Source organism: Lissotriton vulgaris, chromosome 1_1 (assembly GCF_964263255.1).
Source record: "Lissotriton vulgaris chromosome 1_1, aLisVul1.2, whole genome shotgun sequence".
Lineage (NCBI taxonomy): Eukaryota > Metazoa > Chordata > Amphibia > Caudata > Salamandridae > Lissotriton > Lissotriton vulgaris.
In genome coordinates, this window is record NC_141685.1 from 1,031,817,339 (window position 1) to 1,031,840,978 (window position 23,640).

Genomic DNA, 23,640 nt, shown 5'->3' on the forward strand with positions numbered 1-23,640 from the left:
GTAAATCTAATTTACCGATTCATAAATACCGAATTTTACCGATTCGGTATTTATGAATCAGTAAATTAGAAGGAGGGAGATGTAGGTAAATCAAAAATCTGATTTACCGAATCGGTAACATTCGGTATTTACCGATTCGGTAAATACCGAATCGGTTTTGCCCATTGATTCCTAAGGGCCTTGAAGCCCATAGGAATATATGGGCAATACCGATTTGGTATTTACTGAATCGGTAAATGCCGAATGTTGCAAGGGTGCAGGGGGTGTCACTTTGACACCCTCTAGCACCCCAATTCCGGACTTGTGTGCCATGTGGCACACAGACACAGACAATAGGATTGGGTAGTAAAATACTGATTCTTAAGGGCCTGTGGAACTCTTAGAAGTGCCACCTACATGTGGATTTACAGAATCGGTAAATATACCGATTCGGTATTTTACCGATTCTGTAAATTTACCGATTCGGTAAATTTACAGAATCGGTAAAATATAGGCCCCCTACATCTGAAAACCCTAATACCGGTCGGTAACGGCCGAAATCGGCCGTTAACAACGAGTATTAGGGCTCCTACATCTGGCCCTCAGCTCCAGTCATAGATCTGGGTTGAATCCATCATTCTTTAGCTCACTTCGCCACCCAAGTTCAGACCCAGTCATATGCAAATCAGTCTTGACCCTGTTCCTTTTGGGAACAGTCCAGCCCGAACTGCCAACCAGGTCTTCCTTGGACGGGAACCAAGCATCCTGGGACCGGTTTCAGGGTAAACCCCTCATCAGCCAGGCTTAAATACGGTGGCAAAGTGAGCAAAGGACCCACATCTGGGCATACCCTGCCAACTTAGGGTGAACAAAGTAAATCCCATGAGTTTCGTCCAGAAGGCTTTCAGTGCCAGAAAGACTGCCTAGAGTTCCAATATGTTTATGTTCTTGTGGGCTCCATACACCTCTGATCTGCAGCCCCATCATGTGTGTTCCCCAGCTGGAGCGTGACACATCAGTCACACTCCAGCTGGGACCTGGATTCTGAAAAAGTCTGCTCATTGTGATGTTCTTCTCATTGTGATGTTCTGAAAGCTCCACCATTGAAGTTCCCTGTGTACTTTGTCTATTACTAACACTAGATCTTCCCAACTCCCAGTCACTTGTAACCAATGTCTCTATAGCCATTCCTGAAAGGGCCTCATGAGGAGTCTCACATTTGGAATGATGGGAATTCAAGAATCCAACATGCCCAACAGTTTTCCCACTGTCCTGTCAGAGTTCGAGCCTTCTTGTAGAGTTGAATCTCCTCTATCAATGCATCGATTTTCCTCTGAGAAGGAAACATCTTTACTTGTTTAGTGTGCAGTTGTGCTCCTAGAAAGATTTTTCTTTTTGTGATGATGGTGCTGATGTTTCTTGGTTAATGGAGAACCATAAGTTATGCTTTGTTGTCCTTATGCTCTAATGAGATTTGTTTGAATGATCTTGTTTTTACTAGCCAGTTGTCTAGATATGGGTACACGTGTATTCCTTTCCTCCCCAGGTGTGCTGCAACAGTGACTAGGCCCTTCCTGAACACCATTGGTGCTGACTTTATCTCAAATAGCAGCAACTTGAAAAGGTAGTGTATCTTGTCTCATATGAATCACAGAAACCTCTTGTGTTTCTGGTTTATGGGGATGTGTAGGTATGTGGCCTTGGGATCTATGTTTCCCATGCAGTCTCCCTTTGTCATCCTGCTTTTTGTGTCTTGATGTACCTGTTCAAGGCTTTAAGGTCTAGGATAGGTCTTAAGCTTTTGTTTGGTTTTGGTAACAGAAAACCTCATGTCCTTTCTCCCTTGTTGTGACTCTTCCTATTGCATATTTTTGCAATAGGTCATGAACCTCTTCTCTGAGACACCTTTGTTCTTTGAGGTAAAATGATATTTTTCTCTTGATGTTAATGTTTAGGATCCACTTGCCAGATGTGATGGAGTACCAGTGATTGAGGAATCCTCCAGTCCTTCCCACCACTGGTGATCATTGCAGGGAAATCTTAATGCAAAGTCATTCGCTTGAGGGTCCTGCCCCCTTGGGCCTGACCCCTGACCCTTGCTCTCCCACTGAACACGCCACCATAGACACCCTTGTTCGGCATTGTTGTCAGGTTTAATTTTGTACATGAAGGAACGCCTTCCTGCAACAAACATTGAGGCGTGGTCCTTGTTCTATGTGTGTTGCAAAATGCAGCACACATGGAAGGAGGAAAAAACTAGGAGAAGCAAAATCATTTCTGGTTACTCTTGCTCTGGATAGGGGTAAGGTTTTCGCACTGTCCCAGGTTTACGTGACTTTGTAAATCTGGGGCAGCTCAAAATCCATGGAGCACTTAGGATCCACTCGCAGAGCCACATCACATCTCTCAAATCCCCGGGACCTTAAGTAGACGTCTGGAATACGTATGGACATTACCCTTAAGGAGTCGGACCCCGTATCCCATCGTTTCACCGCTGCATTGCCGCAATAAATATTCGTCATGTTTGTTACCATAGTTTCCTGGTGACAAGCGTCCATTATTTTATTGGGCAATTGACCGTCCTATTATCGGTTTAGTATCTTCTACACTTGGAGATCTACCCTGTTTTTTGGAGCCCTGCTATTTATATCAGAGTTGGTCATTTATAGATCCACAGGGAGGCAAAAGTTGGTTGCCCTACCCTGCAGATATAACGTTCCACATCCATTGTAAGGTTTTATTGAAATATATTCATGGCTTCCTGATGAAGGCTGACTGCCGAAACGCGCGTAGGATGTACAAGAATTTAAAGCCATGTCATCATCATAAGTTCTTATGATGTTTCCAGATCTAATGAAATTAAGAAAGTTATGCTTGAACTTTACAAACTGTAAAAAGAAGGAATATAATTGTAGCACAGTTTTATAATCTTTATTGGGCAACATAACCTGATCAATGTAATTGTTAAGACAACCTCTTTATATGGTATTTATGACAAATATTAAAAAATAATAAAAAAATCCAAATAAGAAAATAAATAGAAACTGTTGTTATCCATTATGCATACTACTCTTTTGATTGTGTGTTATTGTATTGACAGTGCTAGGTCCAGAATTTGCAATTTTACCTTCCTAAATGGATATAATTCACATTTGATTAACTAGCCCCGGTTTAGGAGTATTAGTAGGGGGTACCTCTTTTCTTTACAAACAACACCCACTGCAATACTCATGGAATGCCTCCTTGACAAAGATTAAGGCATGCTGCGCTTTGAGCTGCCTTGTCTTACTCAATATCTATGAGTCCATGCCGGTCTCTTATAAATAACAAACTAAGGGGTCAATTAGAATAGCGGGTGGACAAAGTCCGTCCGCCATCCTGTCGGAGGACGGGACCGTCCGCCACAGGGGCGGATGTCCCGTGCCTCAAATTAGGATGCACCAGCCACAGCGCCGGGTGCATCCCGCATTTTTTACATTGCGGTGGGCGGTGCTGAAAGCACCACCCACAGCAATGCAAAAAATGCATGTTGTGCGTTTCAAAGCACAACATGACAGGCACCGCGTGGTGCCTGCCATGTTGTATTCTGAAACGCAGGGGGGTACCATAGGTACCCCCCATGTGCACCCCCCACCCCCCTTCACCCTGGGGGCCCGCAACGCGCCCCCAAAGCAAGGACCGTATGCCTTTTCGTGGCGGCCATGGAAAGGCATTCCCCTTAGCCCATCCTAATATGGCTGGCGGTGTCTGATAGACACCGCCACCATATTAGACCTTTTCCGCTGCGGTTGCAAAAAGCGGCAGACGGTCTTCCCATCCGCCACGGTCCCCCCCGCCATTGTAATATTGGGGGGGGGAAATAGGTAGCGGACGGGCAGGATGGCGGACGGATCGCCACCGCCTGCATGGCGATGGCGATCCGTCCGCCATCCTAATCGGCCCCTAAGTTCACTGTCTCACTTTGGCTCTCTCAGTCTTACTCTGTCAGACTAATTCACACAGTCTTACTCATTCTTTTCCAACTTCTCGTTCTGAATTTCTCAGTCTTAATGCGCCTCACACACAGTAAAACTCAGTTACACTCTGTGCCCTTCTCCTTCACTAACATTCATTCTTTCACATACTCGTCCTTAATGTCACTAATTCTCACTCACTCTGACTTACTTCTTCCCTGACTCTCTCTCACTTTAAATCCCATAAAAAGCCACACAGATATGCTCACAATGCTGGAATGGTGTAGGCACGTTCATGCACCTGTGTCAGCAACGCAACAATGTCACTAGCTGCCTTAGTTTGTTTCTGGACCGATAGCGAGTCTGCATTTTATTAATTATTCACTCTTGATGCAATAAACATGGACCACAAAACAACATCTTCACTTATCCACCCCTTTCATTCATCTATTCTTTTAATCATCTATCCATCCTTTAGCTTATCCATCTACAATTGGGCTCCATCTATCCATCCATCCTTCCACTCCATCCATCCATCATTCTCCCTTTGCCTCACCCATCCATGCACCCTTTCAATCAGCCATCCACCCTTACATCCTCCTTTTGGCTCACCTGCCTATCCACCCTTTCACTTAGCCATCCACCCTTACACCCATCCATCCACCCGCTGTCCCATCCATCCATCCATCCATCCATTCAAAAGAGCCCCATCAAGAACCTCACTCCCTCTGTAGCTGCTAAGGCAGGGAGGTTGTGGGATGGGGCTGAGCGGTGAATTATGCATCTGAATCAGAGGTTAAACTGCACACTCACCTCTTAGTCAAAGGAGATTGTGCACACAGCCTCAAAGCAGTAATTTCTTTTCAACTGCTCTGTGTTTATTTTCCCAGTTCTTGCCTCTTTCCAGAGGGTGACAGGGCAACACCCTTTTGCCCATGAACACCAGTCGCCCCTCAATTTATTCCTTTGTATTGCAGCAGATATTTGATTTCTTCCCATTGTTGGTATCCACTTTGGACCTGGCTGGCTCTATAAATGCTCCTCTCCCCTAGTTGTTGATGCTTGGTATTATTGGAAGATATTGATTCTTCCTTTCTGAGGGGATGAGCCTCTCTAGCAAGCATCAGACTTTGCCTTGCTCTTCCTCCAACTTTACCTCATATTTCTCTGCTGCTCTATTGATGACAGTGTTGTAGGCAGCAATGTTGTATGGTGGGATGGATTTTAGGAGGGGGTACGTGTCAATGCTCTCTTCTGCCGAGTCTGTCTCGATGTCTGACCATTCATCATGTATCATCCATTCAATGCTAAACAACTTGGTGTCGTACTGTTCTTCGTTGCCCTCTGAATCATTGTACACTTCCTCCTCCGGCTCTTGGTCCAGTACTAGGGTTGGCAATGGCTCCAATTCTGCCGGATCTCGCTCTGGTTCTGTGAGATCTTTCCCCTTGAATAGGGATAATGTATCCTTTCAGGGCCTCTTCAAACACTTTTGTCTTCTTTGAAGCAGCACCTCTATTTTGTCCTTGAACCTCTTCTTTTTACTTTCAACGTTGAGGGACTTTTGCTTGATTTTGAAGGTGGATGTCCTCTTTTTTAGTGCTGAGGACAGTTTTGAGGGCTTGCTTTAATCTATGACCTTCTGGTGTACCCACGAGGCTCTTCCTCCCTTCTTTTTGACTCCATCGCTAAGTGTTTCAACCCCGTTGCTTGGGTGCTGTGTTGTCACCTGGTGCTCTGGCATCTTCATTGTCATGGTGTTTTCACTGTCTACGGTCTTCTCTGCATCAGAAAATTCTGCTTGTGCCAGCTCAGTGCCCTCTGGGCCCTCCTCGTTGTATGAGAGTTGTTGTATGTGATCTGCCCATTGAAACTATGCCACAGGGCTTACTGTTATAAAGCCCTTCACAATGAATCAATGCCATTGTAGTCTATGCAGTATTTAGTAGTGTAGGCCAGTGACGCTGTCTGCGTCATGCTTTAGGGCATTGGAGTCTCCCTCCCGGCATGAGAGCAGCTGTCTGTCATTGCCAGGCATGGATCCCACCCTTTCCCATTCCTCACACATAGGTGTGGAGGCAAGCACTCTGAAGCACTTGTGTTTTGCTCCTTGTCCTCGGTAATGGTAAGTGTTAGAATTATAATCATTGATTATATATATTGTTTTGAGACCCTTCACCACCCTAACCTCCCCCACTGGGACTCCCCAGGCCCTGGCTGCACTTTGCTGGCACTCTTAGAAGTGGAGCTGCAACATTCGTTTCATCGTGAAATAGATCCAAAAGACAAGCATGCCAGTCTGAGTTTAGTAAGCATTAAAGGGCTGCAGCTTGACACGGAGCCTCAAATCTGCTTTTCTGTCCCCTGCCTGAAACCATCTAGCCTAGAGAATCACTTGTTGCAATAAAACGAGGGGTGGAAACCCAGCAGAAAGTGTCTGTCTGATTCCAAACAATGTTTTACTCATGTGGCAGAAGGGAGCTAAAATTAAAGGGGCCTCCCAGTGAATGATGTCTCCATACATTTCAAAACCCCAGCAGGTGTCATCAGAGCAACACTCTGTAATGACTATTGTTGGTGACTGCTACCCGTGTTAGGCTGGTAAACTGCACTGTGGTTTTTTTTCTCTATACTGCACGGTTTCTTCTCAAGTGAATGCATAAAGCTTACAAACAGCCCAATGTCAGTCAGTCAGTCAGAATACTTTATTTCGATAAATCAATATCATAAAAAGACAACGTTACTGTACAAAATATGCAATATTTACACAGGTAGAGTAAAAAAAATATAACCATTTAAAAATTTCCAAAGGATTTCATAAAATTTCATAAAATCACAACAACCAATTTAGTTACCCTCACTATCAATTTTACAGGGTAAACTAGCATCATTCTAATTTACAACATCCAAGTTCATTTAGGTACAGTTAATCCTTTTCCTGATCCGGGCAGCATCCACTAAAAAACTAGCAACATGAAAAATAATACGGTGGCTATTAAATAATTGTAGATACAAGAGAGCAGGCTTAACTTGCAAGAACCCTGCCTCTTTAAGTATAGGAACCAAAAATGTCATCCTTAATTCCGTATAATGTATACAGAACATCAGGAAATGCATTGTGTTCTGAGTGGAAAAGTTGTTGCAGCTACAAGGGATTGCATTTTCCTGGGTACTCCAATTAGGGAAGTAGCCTAGATTCAGGTGGATCAGATTAAAGCGAAAGCGGGTTAGGATAAACCTGTGATAGGGACGGTTCACCATATTAAGGTAAAGTTCGGGTCCTGGTGAGTTAGCTACAATGAGGTTAGCCCTTACAGTGGGTTTTCTAAGTTCTATGTCCTCTCTCTCCAGTGCCAACATCTGTGACATAGCACCCTTAATTTGTGTAATATCCTTAGATGTTATTAACTCTGGTGAGAAGAAGAGCTCCGGTCTCCCTAATTTATAGAAACTGTTTTTAATGTATGTCAACCACCGGATCTTACTAACATTTTCTAATAGGAGACAATCTTTCATGATAATATGGTTCAAGGAGATTTCCTGGTTCAGCCAGGTCTTCATTCAGCATATTAAGGGAGCCATTTTTATCATGTCAGAAATGAAGCCTGCCCCCAACTCAGAATGGATGGTATATGAGGGAGTGGACTGTGGCACTGTTAGGACAGATCTCATAAATTTATTTTCAGTCACTTGTAAACAATCTGGGGCACTATAGCCCCATATTGAGCTACCATATGTGGCAACTGCAAGGCATTTAGCTTTGTAAATCTTCATTGTTGCTTCTATAGGCCTTGCCCCCAATTTTTTTGTGAAGCCCTGAAGTGCAGAAGTTGTTCTTGCAGAGGCAATGTTTCTATTTTAAAGTTGCGGGCCCCAGTTCCCTCTCTCATCAAAGGTGATCCCCAAATAAGGAAATATGGGCACTCTGCAGAGTTCTTCCTTACAGCAAAAAAAGGTTTTAACTTGTTTCTTCCTGGAACTCCTCCCCTGGATCATAACTTGTGACTTTTTTGCATTAATTTTAAGATCCAAGGACCTCATAAAGTTCCCAAAGGCATCTAACAGCCGTTGCAATCCAACCCCCGTCCGTGAAAGAAGGACAGCATCATCCGCGTAAAGGAGAAGTTTGTTGAGTATTATCTCTTCGGTATGGTTAGAATGGGCGACACATTTTTAGTCTTTCTTTGACATTTCTTGGTTGTTCGGCCCCCTTTCTCCTGTTGCTGCGCTAGTTTAGAGTTGGAATTATGATGTGAGGGAGGTATCGGCGGAGTTTCCAACCCTACATCAGGAACTATATCAATGGCTGCAATCATGGACCTGCTCAATCCAGTATCGGGCAATATTTGCAATTGGTCTGTGTCTTGAGTCCCTGTAGCGAGAAAATTACAAAAAACAATTTGATGGACAGAATGTAGATCAATGTCTTACATTCACCCCAGTACAAGGATCTGGGCCTAAATCCATCGTTTTTTGCACTCCACACTACCCTGGATCAGATAATGGCTTTATGCAAATCAGCTCTGACCCTCTAGCAGCAGCAATGTCCGTAGTGCACGTGTCAGTCCTCAAGGCCAACATAGAAGGCAGAGCCAACTCTTTCTCGGCATCAGCAATTTCATTTTGTGATAACACCCACTGCCGAGGTCAGATAAGAAATGATGGATTCAGCAATTTTTGGTACTTTGGCCTTTTTTCCCCCTTGACCCTGGGTGCTCAATTGTTTCCTCTTACCCATGTTGTGGCATCGGAGATATGGCCCAGCCCGGCCTCCTTTGGCCCCTGACGGCCACAGACAGCCAGCCCTCTGCCCGGGCTCAGCCCGGCGCCGTCCGCGCGCGTCCCGCGAGGCGGGAGGCACCCCTTGCACTTGTAGTGCCTCCGGGCGCAGGGATGCTGTCACAGGTGCAGCGCCAGAGGCCGGGGCAGCTGGGGGATGTAGTTCCCACTGCAACCGGTCCGGCAAGAAGGAGCCAGCAGCCGTTGCCCTCACGGTGCGGAAACGGGAGATGAGGTGTCGTTTCCCATCAAAGAGGTAGGACAGATAGGAGGAAGCGGTTCCCATCACGGCGCGTGTCCACAGCTCAGCGTACCACCAACGCGCTCGGCGCCCCTTGCACTTGTAGCGCCTCCGGGCGCAGGGATGCCATCACAGGTGCAGCGCTGGAGGCCGGGGCAGCTGGAGGATGTAGTTCCCGCTGCAACCGGTCTGGCAAGAAGGAGCCAGCAGCTGTTGCCCTCACGGCGTGGAAACGGGAGATGAGGTGTCGTTCGTTTCCCCTCAAACAGGTAGGACAGATAGGAGGAAGCCGTTCCCCTCACGGCGCGTGTCCACAGCTCAGCGTCCCAATGTATTAACAATGTTTTTAGTTTTTCACACTCGCAAATTCTGCTTTGCCCAAAGCTCCAGGCTTTGAAGGAATAAAAAGCCAAAACTCAGTGCATTTCATTGCAACTGAAATCTCAACATTACGATTTTCTGTGCGCTGCAAAAAAAAAGGGGCAGCCAATGGGTTTTACCTTTTTCTTCAAACATCGATGGAGATTTATCAATGGTCTGCAGGCGCCCCTGTGGTAAAAAAGGACTAGTCATTTAGTGACTGGCTTAATCTGCTAGTTAGCAACAATGAGGGTTCTTGCTCCCTTGTGAAGTTAATCCAAATATCCGATTCAAGCACAAATTGAGAGATTTGTCCTTCCAGCAGACAGTTATCTGCTTTATGACATTAAAGCTGGCCCTATATTCATGCTCTTAACATTAATGCCAAAACCATGGATTGATTTGCAAACAATGTGTTAAAAAACCTTAAGGCACTGCATGCCAGTGATTTAGTTCCTCTCTTATTTTCATGTTTTACCTTTTCTTACTTTCCTCAAGAGTTAGCTACTTAATTATGTGTTTCTCTCTGTATTTTTTTCAGTGCATACTTTGACCCATGCCCGGTGTTTCTGAGGGGCTTTAAAAGAGAGCTCTGATGCTGACCCTGAAGCCAAAGCAAAGTGCCTGTCAGCAGGTTGGCCCCCCTTGCAGACCACACATAAAAATGGTCATGTATTTCCAGTTGTAATTGCAATTGTGTGTGTCTAAGGGGGTGCACAGATGACAAAATATTTACTGGGAAAACCCAAAAGTAAATACATTGCCTGAATGTGCGGTCAGTGCAATGTATGTTTGGAAGTGGTGAAGTGAAGGAGATGCAAGGAAGTGCATTTGGGGAAGAGTAAAAAGAGTGGGCTGAAGATGTGCAGATGGACAAGATGTGTAGAGAATAAGGACATGAATATCTAACCTAAAGCACACATATCTAAAGGAATAAAAACTCCTACTCAGGCTCAAACCTATTGACATTTCAGAACTGAAACATTTTAAAGGTTAATTATTTATAACAAATCCTTGTTGTTACTCATTTATGTTAAACAGCTAACAACCATTGACAAAGCCAATTGTCGTTTTAGGTGTAGGTCAGTTGTTTTGTTATATATCTGGATGCAATTACATCTCAGAGAGAATCCAAAATACCAGTTAGGTAGCAGCACACTATGAGAATCACAGAAACTTATTTTACATGTTCCCTTTTGGAGAGTCCCCACGTTTTTCATCCCACTTAAAGAACTGCCTTCACATATTTCTATATTACTGATTGCAATCAGCAGCTGTGGGTCCTTCCCGAAGCCTGGTTAGAGCATTTTCTTCTAAAGTTGATGCTGTATGCATTGCAAGACTCTGGCCAAGCACACACTTTAAAAGGCTAAAGTTGTTGTATTATACAATTTGCACATTACCGTGACTGCTGAACATATTAATGCAGTACGATATAGGGCAGTTTTTTATGTGTTTAATATTTCCAAACTATAGTCTCACTGTTTTATAAGCCTTTCTTTATCACTAAGTTAATTCTCTTTAAATTGCACCACTTGCCAATCTTTTTTTCAATTTTGTTCTCTGGAGGAGGGTCCAACCTCGACTTCACGTTTGTTCATTAAGCTTGCCTGCATCGCTCAATACATAAAAGCCATACCAAACTTTACGCCCACCACTTTTGAACATCACCAGCAGCCATTGCTCAAAGGGAAGGAATGCCATTTTTCATTGGTTTATTTCTCTAAGATACTTGAGGATAACACTTGGGGAGCATAATTGCCCACGCTGGCTACTCAGAGCAGTACTACCACCCTCCAGTTAGATTTGCGGGTTCACATTGAAAAGTGGATTCCAATCAATCATAAAAATCATTTGAAAGCACAAATAAATAGATCATAAATGCAAACTGGTCTCCACTCCACTGCTAACACTTGAAGAGTTATTTTCAATACCAACTAACAATAAAATATAATTACACCCTCTGACACCGCCTCTTCTGCTTCCGCACCACTCAGACACAATATTTCTACAGCGCCACACAACTGGTCCCACAGTTGAGCTCCCACTACCAGCATCTAAGACTATCAGAATTGAGGAGCACTTCTCTGTCTTTACCGGGACAGCGATTTATATTCACTGCTGCTGTGCTGGGATCTCCCCTTTAACTGGTAATTCCTGCATCCTGAGCCTGGTTACTGAGGGTTCCTACCTCACAACCTAAGAGACACCACTCAGCGAATTCAACTTTTTCCAATTCTCTTACTTGGTAGGGCGTGTAGCACAAAGATGATGCAAAGGTGTCAGAGCACTTGCAAATTCATGCAAAGTTTTGCCATAAATGCATTCTGGGACAGGCAACAGGTAAAACTTTACAGAATATTTTGTATTTACCAAATAATTACCAGATGCCTGCTAGGTAAAAAGAGAAACACCTAATACAATTTCAAAATTAAAAAAGATCAACTCGGATTGAATACGGGGGTACAAGATATGTGTGTACCATCTCCATTACACAGTACATATTGTCAGTAGCAGTTGGGAAGAAAAACAAATGTATGTAGGAACAATAATGGGTATGGATTGGTGTGTTGGAAAGAGGCACCATATTGACAACACAAACTCGCAAGATAGGAACAGTTTGTAGATCAAGTGACATACTGTTTGTCATTCTTATAGAGGGGAGTACACATAAAGATAGGAGCTCCCAAATAAAAGTATAAGATGAGAATGAGCGAGAAGCTATAATTTAAGTTTGTCTAGCTGAAAGTCACTGGTTAGGGTGAATCCCAGGGTGAGGTGGGTGTCACAGACTGAATAAGAAGTAGAGGAAGAGGGCTCACTCAGACACTGAGTGGGAACTCACAGATTAAGAAATCCTCCAGGTGGTATGTTGGCTCCTACTGGCACTCAAAACAGTGACAGGTCGGTATCGATGCAAGGCTTGGACGTCACTCTCCCACATTTGAAGAAAGTTGCTGGGGAAATGTAATAATGCCTCCAAAGCAGATTGAGAGCAACAGTTAGAAGGGAAAAGGAAGAAGGGTGGAGGATGGAGTATGCAGCAGAACATTTTCAGGCTGTGGTAGGGCTAATGGGGCAATGGGGGAACACAGGGGCACAGTAAGGTTCTGAATAGAGGCTATATTAATGCAAATAATCTTACATGTGCCAATATAATTATGAATCAGCATTTCATTCTGATGCGGGTGTTCACCTTACCAGGTACTTCCAGGTACGTGTTTCCAAATAGAGTAAGAAGAGTCATCTTGGCGGTAAGTCAACTGCTGTGTGTAACCTAAAAGAGGAAATGTTGAAATCAAGGTTCACTAGGAACAGTGATATCTGCTCTCCAGACACATTCAAATTGTCACTAAACCTACTTCACACTACAGTGGCATTGAATTGTGTGCTAAAATTTTTTTTCAATGGGTGGGAAGTGCATAACATCCTAGTTTCCATGAGTGGTTGGAGTTTCCTTTACTACTTCTCTTTGTTTTTCTTTTCTTTATGTCAAAATCAATCAAAAGATTTAAATTTAAAAAATGCTTTTCTCGAACCCCATAACATTAATGGATAGATTTGAGCCTGTGCCGTGGGGAGTTCCTGAGGATTACTCTCTTTCTGCTCTACTGTTCAATCCTTATCTCAGTCCATTGGCGCATCTGTGGCATAGACAAGGCTCTGCACTTCACAGTCATGCAGCTAATACTTGGATTGATTTCAATATTTGAGAGTGAGGATGATTCAGGGACCTTGCTGCTCCATTCGGCAGTACAGGAGGTGCATTGGTGGATGAACACAAACTGGCTGAAATTAAAACCTTGAATTCCTGAAATTCTCTGGACAAAAATCTACACAAATCCATGGGATGCTGGTCCGTGACCTTCCTGAAGAGGAGGTCGATGTGTTTCTGCTGGCTGGCAAAGCTCACATCTAACTCTGATTTATATTTTACTCCGCAAATCACAAAATATTCAAAGCTGTTTAGGTCTGCGTTTAAAATTAAATGTATGTGATGAGGAAGATCATTCAGATTACAAGGTAAAGTTTTGGTGAACTCCCTCCTTCTGTTATTAAAATCAGATGTCAATGATCTTACTATTGAAAGAGAAACATAAAGATTAGTTTTATGGCAACAAAGCTTCGGTAAGGGGGATGATCTGCAAGAGGTATTTCTCTTTGGTGCTTTCATTTAATTGCCCCAAGACACCTTTAAGAGTGAAAGTTTCCACTTTACAAGTATTCAATTAAATAGTAAAATAACAATCATATGCAGGTGACCTGTAGCAAGCCGCTTTCTGTACAGGCTAATGTTAAGTTGTAACCCAATTCTACTGCTGCCAAGCTCACGTGTAATGCACTACAGAGCCTTGAACTCCCAGACCTCCTGTCACACTGACACCAATCTCAGACCTCCTCTGCAATGCACCACTTGTAACTCACAGAAACCTTCCTCAATGCGCCCTCTTTTGAGGATGGTGCTCACCCTGATTAATGTTCTTGATGGCTTCAGCTCTACGGCCCACTCCCAAGGTCTCCCACTGTCCGGTGTTGTCCAGGAAGTGTGTTGCAATGACTACCGGGGTCATTGATATCATGTTCTGCTCCCCACAGCCGCGAGGCACCACAATGAGATGCCCAAGATTTGACCCATCAATGGATTTCTCGATCAGCTGTGTGATGGGGGTTCCTGGTAAAAATAAGGAGACAGAGTGAATTGCATCTTTCAATGCAGCACCAGCACTGTACAGAGTAATTTAAAAAAATCTTTAATTTCAGTTTAATCAAGTCAAGAGATGCAGCGTATACATAAGGCAGACCAGCATATTCATCTTGTATTCAACGAATACAGCAAAGGTCAACTGACCTACAAGAACGCCAATCAATCCTATCATCACTGACATAGAATGAACGAACACCAAGCCCCAAACCCCCAAATCACCCCAACACCACCCTCCCCGAGCTTCCATAGAAGGTACAATGTCTTTCATAATGGATCGATAACGCTAACAGAGTCAATCTGAACATGACAGTCCCTGGCAGATCGCCAGAGTCTTTCTCTCCTCCCCTGGGTGCTATCCACCCACCACTGTTATCTGCAGCGCCCCCCCCCCCTCACCCCCTCCTTTGAGAACATGTGTATGCGCGTAGGCCCAGAGTCCTTTCTGCCCAAGCGGCTAGGGTCCTCTGTACTTTGGAGTACTTTCCCGTCCTCCTCAAGTGTACCTCCTCCTCTGCTGTAGCCCACTCCACCACATCAGCCTCCTAGGCCACCCTCGTTGGAGCCCGAGGACTTATCCAGTGGATTGCAATTTGCCTTTTGCTATAAGGAACCCTAGAATAGTGTACCGTCCACTGAGCTTCCTCTTGGATTCTCTGGAAGAATACAATTATATTGCTCTATAAAGAGTGATATGAATTTAGACAGTAAAAAGGAAAGGGACAATTTTTTTACCTATTGAAATGTTTTCTACCTAAGTAACTGTTATAGACTGAGATGCTATGCACTTTGCAGCAGTCTATTGGTTGGCTCCATAACTGTGTGTGCTAACATTAAATAAGTATAACAGCAAAAAGTTGATACACAGAATTCTTGAATTAATCTCAGTCAATGGCAATCGCTAGGGGCCACATCCTGATCCATTGTTTTTCACCCACAATGACAGACCCAGCGACATGCAAATCAGCCTTGACCCTGCTCTTCATGGGAACAATTCAGCCCAATCTGCAAAGCCAGTTTCACCCTGAATAGGAATACAAGTTTCTAGGACCGGTTTCGCCCCAACAAGAGCTCATTAGCCGGATATAGCTTGATTCCAGTTGCACTGTCAGAACGGGACTCAGTATTTCAAGCATTACATCTATCACCTTTTTTTCACTAAAATAGGAACACAAACAAGAGTGCTATAAAATATAGACTGAGAAAACCTAGACTGACACAATATTGAGCATGTATAAATATTTCCCAAAACAAATTTCCACCAGCACTAAATCCCACTATCAAGTACTTGCTTCCAAATATGGTAGTACTTCAGTTACAATAATACATTGAAGGAACAAAGCTTGATTTAGCTTAAAATGGGTCAACATATTTCAAAAGATATAGTTATGAGTGGCCAATATTGGAAACTATTTACTCTGCAATGTATTTTTACTCTCTGGCCTTGTTCACGGAAAGCACATACATCTACTTACTAAGGTTTGCTTCTGTGTTTGGGGTACTTTTATAATATTTGTCAATTTCATACAATATTTCACACGTGTTCCTGTGAAGGTGCAACAGTTGCACTTCTCCAGATACTGATTGTGAACTCCTATGTGGGCTCTTAGTTACACCAATGTTGGAGCAGTATTGCACGATTAAATATAAGCTGGCTCTGATTATGAATGGAGGCAGTACACTCAAAGTGGCAACTCTGTTGTGGCATTTTGTCACTCACAATTCTGACAATTCTAAACCCAGTAATCTTAGGTCTGCATATTCTGGCCCCATGATTTCCAGTTCTGAGACACTGGGCCTGGTTTCACAGACTGTGGATGTGCACCACATTTGTCGTGTTGATAATGAAGACAGACACAATGAGTGAGGGTTAAGGCCTTTTTATTTCTTAATGTACCTAATTTCCCTGCTTTTCCCTCCAACCTCCTATTCTCTGCTGCCTTGGTCCCCGTCCCCTTCCCTGGATCTCCACCCTCACTTTGCCTCCCTCTACCATCCTTGCTGCATCCTGCATGGTCCTAGCGCTACGCTAGTGAATCATTTATGTCAACATTACATCTGCCCCCTTCTTAGAAAATGTTGAGTGTCCACTCCTTCTCACAATTCTTCAATGAGCCGTGTGGGTCGCCGAGTGGTTCGCTGTGACCGGCGTGGAGGGTCTGCTTCTTTTGACTTCTTCAGGCTTGAGGGCACGTCCATTTTTCATGGCTGCTTACTTCTTGACTTGAGTCAGCAGGGTCATGTTCTGACTCTTCCATTAGGGCATTGGCTGCTGGGTCACACTTCTTGAAATACGAGACATTTTGTGTGATCCTCTTGTCTTCAGATGCAGCTGTGACCACGGTCCCCTTATGGCTTATTACTCGCAGGGGTTGGTCATAGTATCCTCTATCTATTTTTGTCTTTTGTTCTTGTTGGGCTAGCACCCAATCTTTCTGAATGTTGGGTGGTCTTGCGTTCCAGCTAGCATCTGCATTTTCTTTCATTTTTGCTTTCTTGGTCCTGTCTTCTTCTGCTAGTGCAGCTAAACAGCGTGATCATGTTGTTGAGGACTTGAGTGCATTGCGATGTTCATGATGGGTATTCTGATATGCAAAGTCCTTCCAAACATTAGAGTGGCTGGACATTTTTTGGTGGTGCTATGAGGCTTGGTTTTATGCTGGTAGTACTTTATTTAGGGCAAATTAAACATCTCACCTGGTCAGTTCTGCCTGCTGTAGGGTTTTCTTTAGTGTAGTCATAAACCTCTCTATCATCCCATTGGCTTGAGGTCACATGGGAGTGATTTTCAGGTGTCTGAAAATGATGTGGCTTGTGAATTCTGCAAAGTCATGTCCATTAAATGAACGGCTATTGTCGGTTTTGACTACTTTGGGGATACCCCACACGGCCTCATCTAGGACAGGTTTGATGGTGGTCGCTCTTATTGACGATACTTGTTGTGCAATCGAGACTCTTTAATACTCATCCATTATGATGATGATGACCGTGCCAGATTTTAGAGGGCCAAAGAAGCCAATGGCTGTCACCACACACTGTCTGGTAGAGCAGACATCAGTAATGGGAGGCATGGTTCCTCTCACCCCACCAGTTGACATTGAGGACAGTCCCGAAGTGTGGCTTTGACCATGTCGTCAAGAGAGGGGAACCAGACTCACTCCCGTAGAGGCTTTTTGGTCAACACCGTGCTCCTGTGCCCTTCATGCGTCAAATTGATGACGCCTTGTCGTGGCTGTAGTGGTATGACAATCCATTTGTCTCGTAATAATAATTCATTGTCACTGATTGTTGGTTCATCTTTGACGTGTCGCATGGACACTAGATTGTGTGACTTGATTCCTTTGTCATTATGTGTTTCATTGAGGTGTCTCCATTAGTTTGTGCGAATGCGATGTATTACGTCTTGAAGCATGAAATCTTTGGCCGTAGCTTCCGTGATTGCTTCCAAAGGTATGGCAGGTGGTCTTGCTTGATTGATGACACAATTAATGCATTCATCAGCCAGCAAATGTCTAGTTTCTGTTGAAGTCCTAGGATGTCTTGACATGTAGTCGGTAGGATTTTTCGCCTTTGCTGGCTTGTGGACAATGGTGTATGCGTTTTCTAAAAGGCGAATACCCCAGCGCTAAATCCGAGGTAGCATCTTTTCTCAGGGTTTACAAATATTGCTATGAGAGCTTGATCCGTAATTAGAGTAAAATGCTTCTCATAGATAAAGATGCGGAGTTGCTCACAGGCCCAGACAACTGCCAGGCTTTCTTTTTCTGGCTGTGAGCATGCTTTCTCAGTGTCTGTCAAACTGCAGCTGGCGTATGATATGATATGTCATTGTTCACCTTCATTTTCATATTGCACTAGGATGGCTCCGAGTACCACTGGGGTGGCATCTACAGTGATTTCATTCTTCCTGCAAGGATTGAAGTATGCCAGGTTGATGGCGGATCCTGCAGCCATTTTGATTTTGTTGAATGCCACCTTGCAGTTTGCTGACCATCGAAAGGGTTGACCTTGCTTTGTGAGTTCTCTTAGAGGATATCTGATGGTGGTGTAATCCTTTATGTATCGGGCACAACAACTGGCCATTCCCAGGAAATACCTTATGTCACTGGTGTCTCGTGGACAGGGGATGTCAGCTAATGCGGTGACCTTTTCAGGGTCAGGTCACATCCCTTCACAATAGAAGATAAGGCCGTAGAATTTCAAGGTAGAGTTGTGAAACACATTTATCTCGATTGAGAGTGAGATTGGCTTCCCGAAGGGCTTGACACAATTGATCCAGAGCTTTGCCATATTCCTTTAGGGTGTCACTGAACACCAAGATGTCATTGCTGTAGTTGAATGAGTTGTGAATGTGATGAATGACTTGCCTCACTGCTTCTTGGAATATTTCTGCGGCTGATGAAATGCCAAAGTTGAGGTGTTTGTAACGAAAAAGGACTTGATTAGTCAAAAATGTAACAGGATCTCTCATGAAGTTCGAGCTGATGATAGCCTTTGTTTGGATCCAATTTGCAAAAGACCTTCGCTCCATTCAGTGGGGTATTCATGTCACTGATGGTGGGGCCCCAGATGCCATTCTCATTTGATGGTGGTGTTTGGGGCCCTAATGTCAAAACAGAGGTTCACTTTGTTGTTTGATTCCCGTTTGGATACTACCACCACTGGGGATACACAAGGAGTTGGGCCGGTCAACCTCTCTATACTGTCAGCTCTTAAAAAGTTTTGTAACTCCACGTCTACAGTTTGTTGAAGGTGAAATTGCACTTAGTGATGCTGTTGAGCCACATATGTTATTTATTCGTTGATGTGTAACCGGACTTTGAAATGAGCTAATTTTCTAAGTCTGTTGAATAGTTTCGGAAATTTGCTTATGATGTCTGCTGCATCAACTACTCTGTAAAGTATCTCTATGAGTTTTAAGCGTTCTGCAGTGGGCAGGCTGAGAAGGCAATCGGCTTAGTCCCTCTATGACATGGATTTAGGCATCCACCATTCTGTCTTTGTATGTCAGAGATGTGCGAAGTTGTCTTCAGCATGGTAAGGGTTCTTTGGACATCCAGGTGTACATGTGCACAGCAGTCTTCTGTAGTTTAGGTTTTGGGTTAATTGTTTTGTATTCGGTGATACATATGTAGTTGAGGGATACTCCAGTGTCTAGTAAAAACTGTGCCGGATGATTTCCCATTTGAATGTCCAGTCTTGAGTATTTTTTTATTTTGTCGGAGTCAGCTACCATGCACACCTTTTCATTACTGTCTTGAGAGATCAGAGTGAGGGATGATGACTTCCGAGACGATGAGCGTCGCAATCTGTATGTGAAATGGATTCACATGCTGGATCGTGACAAGCTGGTTGAGCGTTCTTGCCCGTAAAGTACTGCTTTCGCATGGTGGCAAGATCTGTAGTTCTTTGGGGCTTGCACTAAGTCCTTGCATGATGCTCTGCACACCAGTTCGAAGAGGTTCTCCTTTCCACAGCAGCCACATTGCTGCCCATGGAAAGGCCTTCACGAGGGTATTATTGACCACTGCAGTATCATTCTAGTTGCTGTCTTCGGCTGCTTCCACTCCAGTTCGTCTTGCAGGTATGGCTTGTGGATGTGAAAGTTCATATTTGTTCCGACTGACATTTTGGTTTAAGTTGAGACTAAAGATAGAATCCTTGTTCACATTTTTCTATTTTTCCTGTTTCCATCTTCTTGTATGTTCTTCGGCCTGATCATTGATTCTTGCCTGTTCTTCAATGTCATCTAATGAGTAATGTTTCTTCAGATGACCACGGTGTAGTGAGTCTAACTGGCATCCCTCTATGATTCTGAGACAGATAGCATCCTCCGTGATGAAGTTGTCAAATTCGTAGTATCGGGCTAGGTGTTTGAGACACGTAATGAAGTCTCCCATGGGTTAATCCTTTTTCTTGGGATGCCAGATTAAAGGTGTATCGTTCATAATCCAGATTGCGTTTGTGGAGAACATTTCTCTTTAGTGCCTCTCATGTCTTGATAGGAGGTAGCCACAGCTGCGGGCAATTTTTTGATGATTTGACCAACGTCTTTACCAATCAGGTTATGCAGGGCGATGAGTTGCTGGTCAGGGTTGATAACTTGCGACCCCTTCATGAAGTCTTCAAAGTTATCCATCCATACTTGCCATCGAGGACCCATGTCGCTGCCAGATGTGAGCGTGAGAGGCTCTAGGGGGCGTATGAAGGAGACACACAACATTGCTGGTCCCAGTTGCGCGTTTTGTGAAGTATCTGGGTAGGACGAGATGGGGCTGTATGGATGCTCCAGCAATGTGTAGCAGGGTGATGTTCCAGTACATCGTGATGTTACCAGGAGTACCCAGGGTCTGTCGCAGGGGGTTCAATGAGAATATGCAGAGGAGACTCCTTCACAGTTAGTGATGTGGGAGGTCAGGGGTCAACTGGATGTAATATTGTAGGAGCCTTGAGGTAGGTAGACGTCGAGCATGCTGAAATTGTCCACAGGTATGTGTAGATGCTGCCAGGAGTAAGGGCGCCTGATTTTAAGATGTCCACCGGGGGGCAACACAAGGTTCCTGGCTGGGCTACTTGACTTAAAAATAGCCGGCCGGGGAGACGCACATGCACGAGGCTGAAGGAGTGCTAAGAGGATCTGGGAGGCGGAGGACAGGATTACCCAGATGCAACATTGGGGAAGCAGGCAGGCTAGCGGGACCGCAGGTAGATATGCTGAGTATCCAGTGGTGAGGGGTAGAGCATTTACCCATGTTAGCTGGGAGTAGCAAGGAGCAATGAAGCAGATGGTGCTCCAGTCATGGCAAGATGTAGGGGCTGCCTTACGGTGTAGGGTGGATGTGTTGCGTGTTTATCTAGGTTCCTGATCGATACTGTGACCTTATGCCCCTATTCGGCTATAAATCCATTTATTCCCTATATTGGCATAACCGTTCAAGTGCCATATTCAGAAAGTCATCTCTGGCCTCACACGAACAGAGCCACATTCCAGAATAGTTCTCTGCCACTTCTTTGCAACCAATTAGTGCAATGACAGAGCAGAAGTCACGATCTGATATTCCTAGATTAACACTCCGAGTTGTTCAACAAGATAAAAACTCAGCAAACCTGGAAATCCCCGCTTGCTGTGTTTTGATTAGTAATGGAACTTTAATGAGCAACTGATAGCTATCACTTCCTAGTGACATCTTTAATTGATGTCTTATGTCCAGCAAACCTACGTCAAACCAGGCACCTGTCAGGTATAAATATTACCAACGTTGCCTTAAGCAATTGCTGGTGTCCCATTGCTGTTGTATGCTGTATGCAGTACGCTGATGCTGCTGCTGCCCCGTTACTGTTGGTGAAGCTACTGATACCATTATCGCTGCTAAAGCGCGAACGATGGTGTGGTGAGCTTAGGAGCTGAACAGCCGTCCCTCTGCGAAGAAGCCCAGCAGATGCCAGCTACCCACGGACGCTGTCCCCCCTCCTCCTCCTCGACGCGCTGAAGAGAGACGCTGCCTTTCTCCTGCAGAGAAATCCAGCTCCAGCGTTTCTAGTCTGCCCTTGCGGGTGACTGGGATACCGAGTTCCCCCTGAAGGAGATACCAGACCTCCATCATTCTATTCAGAGGTATGGTGTTGACTAAACCCTTAGTGAGAATTCTTGAAGCAAACCTTGGCAAAACCAACTTAACTTAGAGCTACTTACTTACTCCCCTTCCAAGTATTAGGCTTAGGTCAGGTACACTGGGGTAGGCGTAGTTAGAAGCACCAGTTGAGTATTTTAGCCTAATGTATATATGCCTGTATATATGTTTTATTACTTTTAAACCATTGTATGGCTAAGAAACCATATCAATGCTTTTACAGTATTATCTTGCAATACTTATCTTACTGTACGTACTTTTTATCATAACAAGTCTTGCAATTGTGGCAATACATTTCTCTTGTATGAGAAGAAAGACTGTTCAATAAATGTTAACCCTTTATTGACAAACGCCCGTCTCTCTATTCTCTACATATCGTGAAAGTAAACTGCACTAACCTGACTGAGTAAAATAACTGTCTATTGTTTCACACGACCCTAGAGATTGACTCTTAATCTGAGGAGCAAAGTTGTCATGTTGCACGGTTGTTGGAAAGCTGAATCCCTTCTTGTCTGTGCCAGGGAAGCTGATCACTTCCTATGCAGAGAAGAAAGTTTCCAGTGACCTCTGAGCTAGTTGGTAACAAACCCAATTAAGTTTAGCATAGTCAGTAGAGGCCTGGAAGATCCGCACTTCTACGTCGATACTACTGTTTATGTTATTCCAATGCGCAGGGCCTAGTGGGAAACTAGGAACTACACTACATGGCGCCCAAACGTTTGGTAAGGCGATAAACTAACGCAAGACGTTAGAGTAACTCAGTCGTGCATATTTCACACAGACCCCTTTCTCCCGTAAATACTCCAATAGACGTCTGGAGTGGGTGAAAGGTTAAAATCCGCCCGAACTCAGTAGGAAGAGATTCCTATGTAAAGCTCTGGTTTATTCAACGTTGAAGGATACAGTGTTCCAAAATATTGTGCACCTAATCTTTGTCTTCTTGGAGACCAACTCTGCAAAACCTGCATTTATACAATGCCAGGAGAAAACGGAACCACTGGGGCCGCAGCAGATGCGACTCAGCAGGGTCCCGAACACACAGACCCGGATGCAATTATCATCCCGGTCCACTTAAGAAAATCTATAACTTTAAAACTTATAGAGAACGGACTGACACCTCAAGGTGGTACAGTAATTTTCGTGATAGAGGCTCACGAATATCGGCAGACAGAGGTATTCTATTCATGGATAAACTTTCCAGCGGCAAACGCTACAACAAAAGAGTTTCACTATTACAAAATAGAGGAACCTTCGGAAGAGTACGCTCCTTTCGAGGAGACTGAAATCCCACTAAAATTCCAAGAGCACCTGCTCTGGTTTAATGGCGCCCTAAAACATAATGATTATATTACCAGGCTCGGTCCACTAGGTAGACCAGGAGCAACGTGGCCGGTTCTAGCCAGCTACACACCACATCCTGACATTGCAAGAATGTCTAGAGAAGAGCTGTTAGTACAGCTAAAAACATTAATAAAAATACATAGGCAATTAGTCCAATATGTAATGTGGACTGCAACAGTCCAGCCAGCTGTTAATGTACCACAGCTGACCCCTCATCAGGGGAACACTAATAAAATCACACCACAGAACATACAGTCATGTCTTGGTAAAACACCCGTAAAACGGGAACACATTCCTTTCTGGTTAGCACAGAAAATCACTCAGATAGAGGCAGTATTTCCTGATACTACCCCTATTGAGAAACACAGAATCTTGACAATCTGCCTTCCTATGGGAATCGCACCACACATAGAGGACTGCGACACTTGGGGTACAGTCTTTGCTTCCATTTACACAAAAACACACGGTGTTCCGTCTATGGTGGTAATACCAGAAGTGCTAAAACAGATTCAAAATGAATACGGTCCAGAACCTGCCTTAACTCTTGGTATGAAATTACTGAAAGACTTCAAGCAGGTCTCGGCTATATTATTAGCCAATATAAAAGGAAAAGCAGCATCTGTGGCGATCCGCCAGAAGTTGAAGGAAACAGTT

The 23,640-nt window shown here is 44.1% G+C and overlaps 1 protein-coding gene across 3 annotated transcripts in view; it reads right to left on the reverse strand.

Annotated features, from left to right (window-relative positions):
- Positions 1–23,640, reverse strand: part of LOC147748463 (A.superbus venom factor 1-like) — a 1,277,467-nt gene that overhangs the window by 447,210 nt on the left and 806,617 nt on the right. For all 3 annotated transcript variants that reach the window (XM_086962056.1, XM_086962049.1, XM_086962065.1), the window contains 2 exons: positions 13,781–13,984; positions 12,514–12,589 (listed from right to left, as the gene is read on the reverse strand). In XM_086962056.1, coding sequence (XP_086818182.1) covers positions 12,514–12,589; positions 13,781–13,984 — 280 coding nt within the window. The remainder of the gene's footprint in view (positions 1–12,513; positions 12,590–13,780; positions 13,985–23,640) is intronic.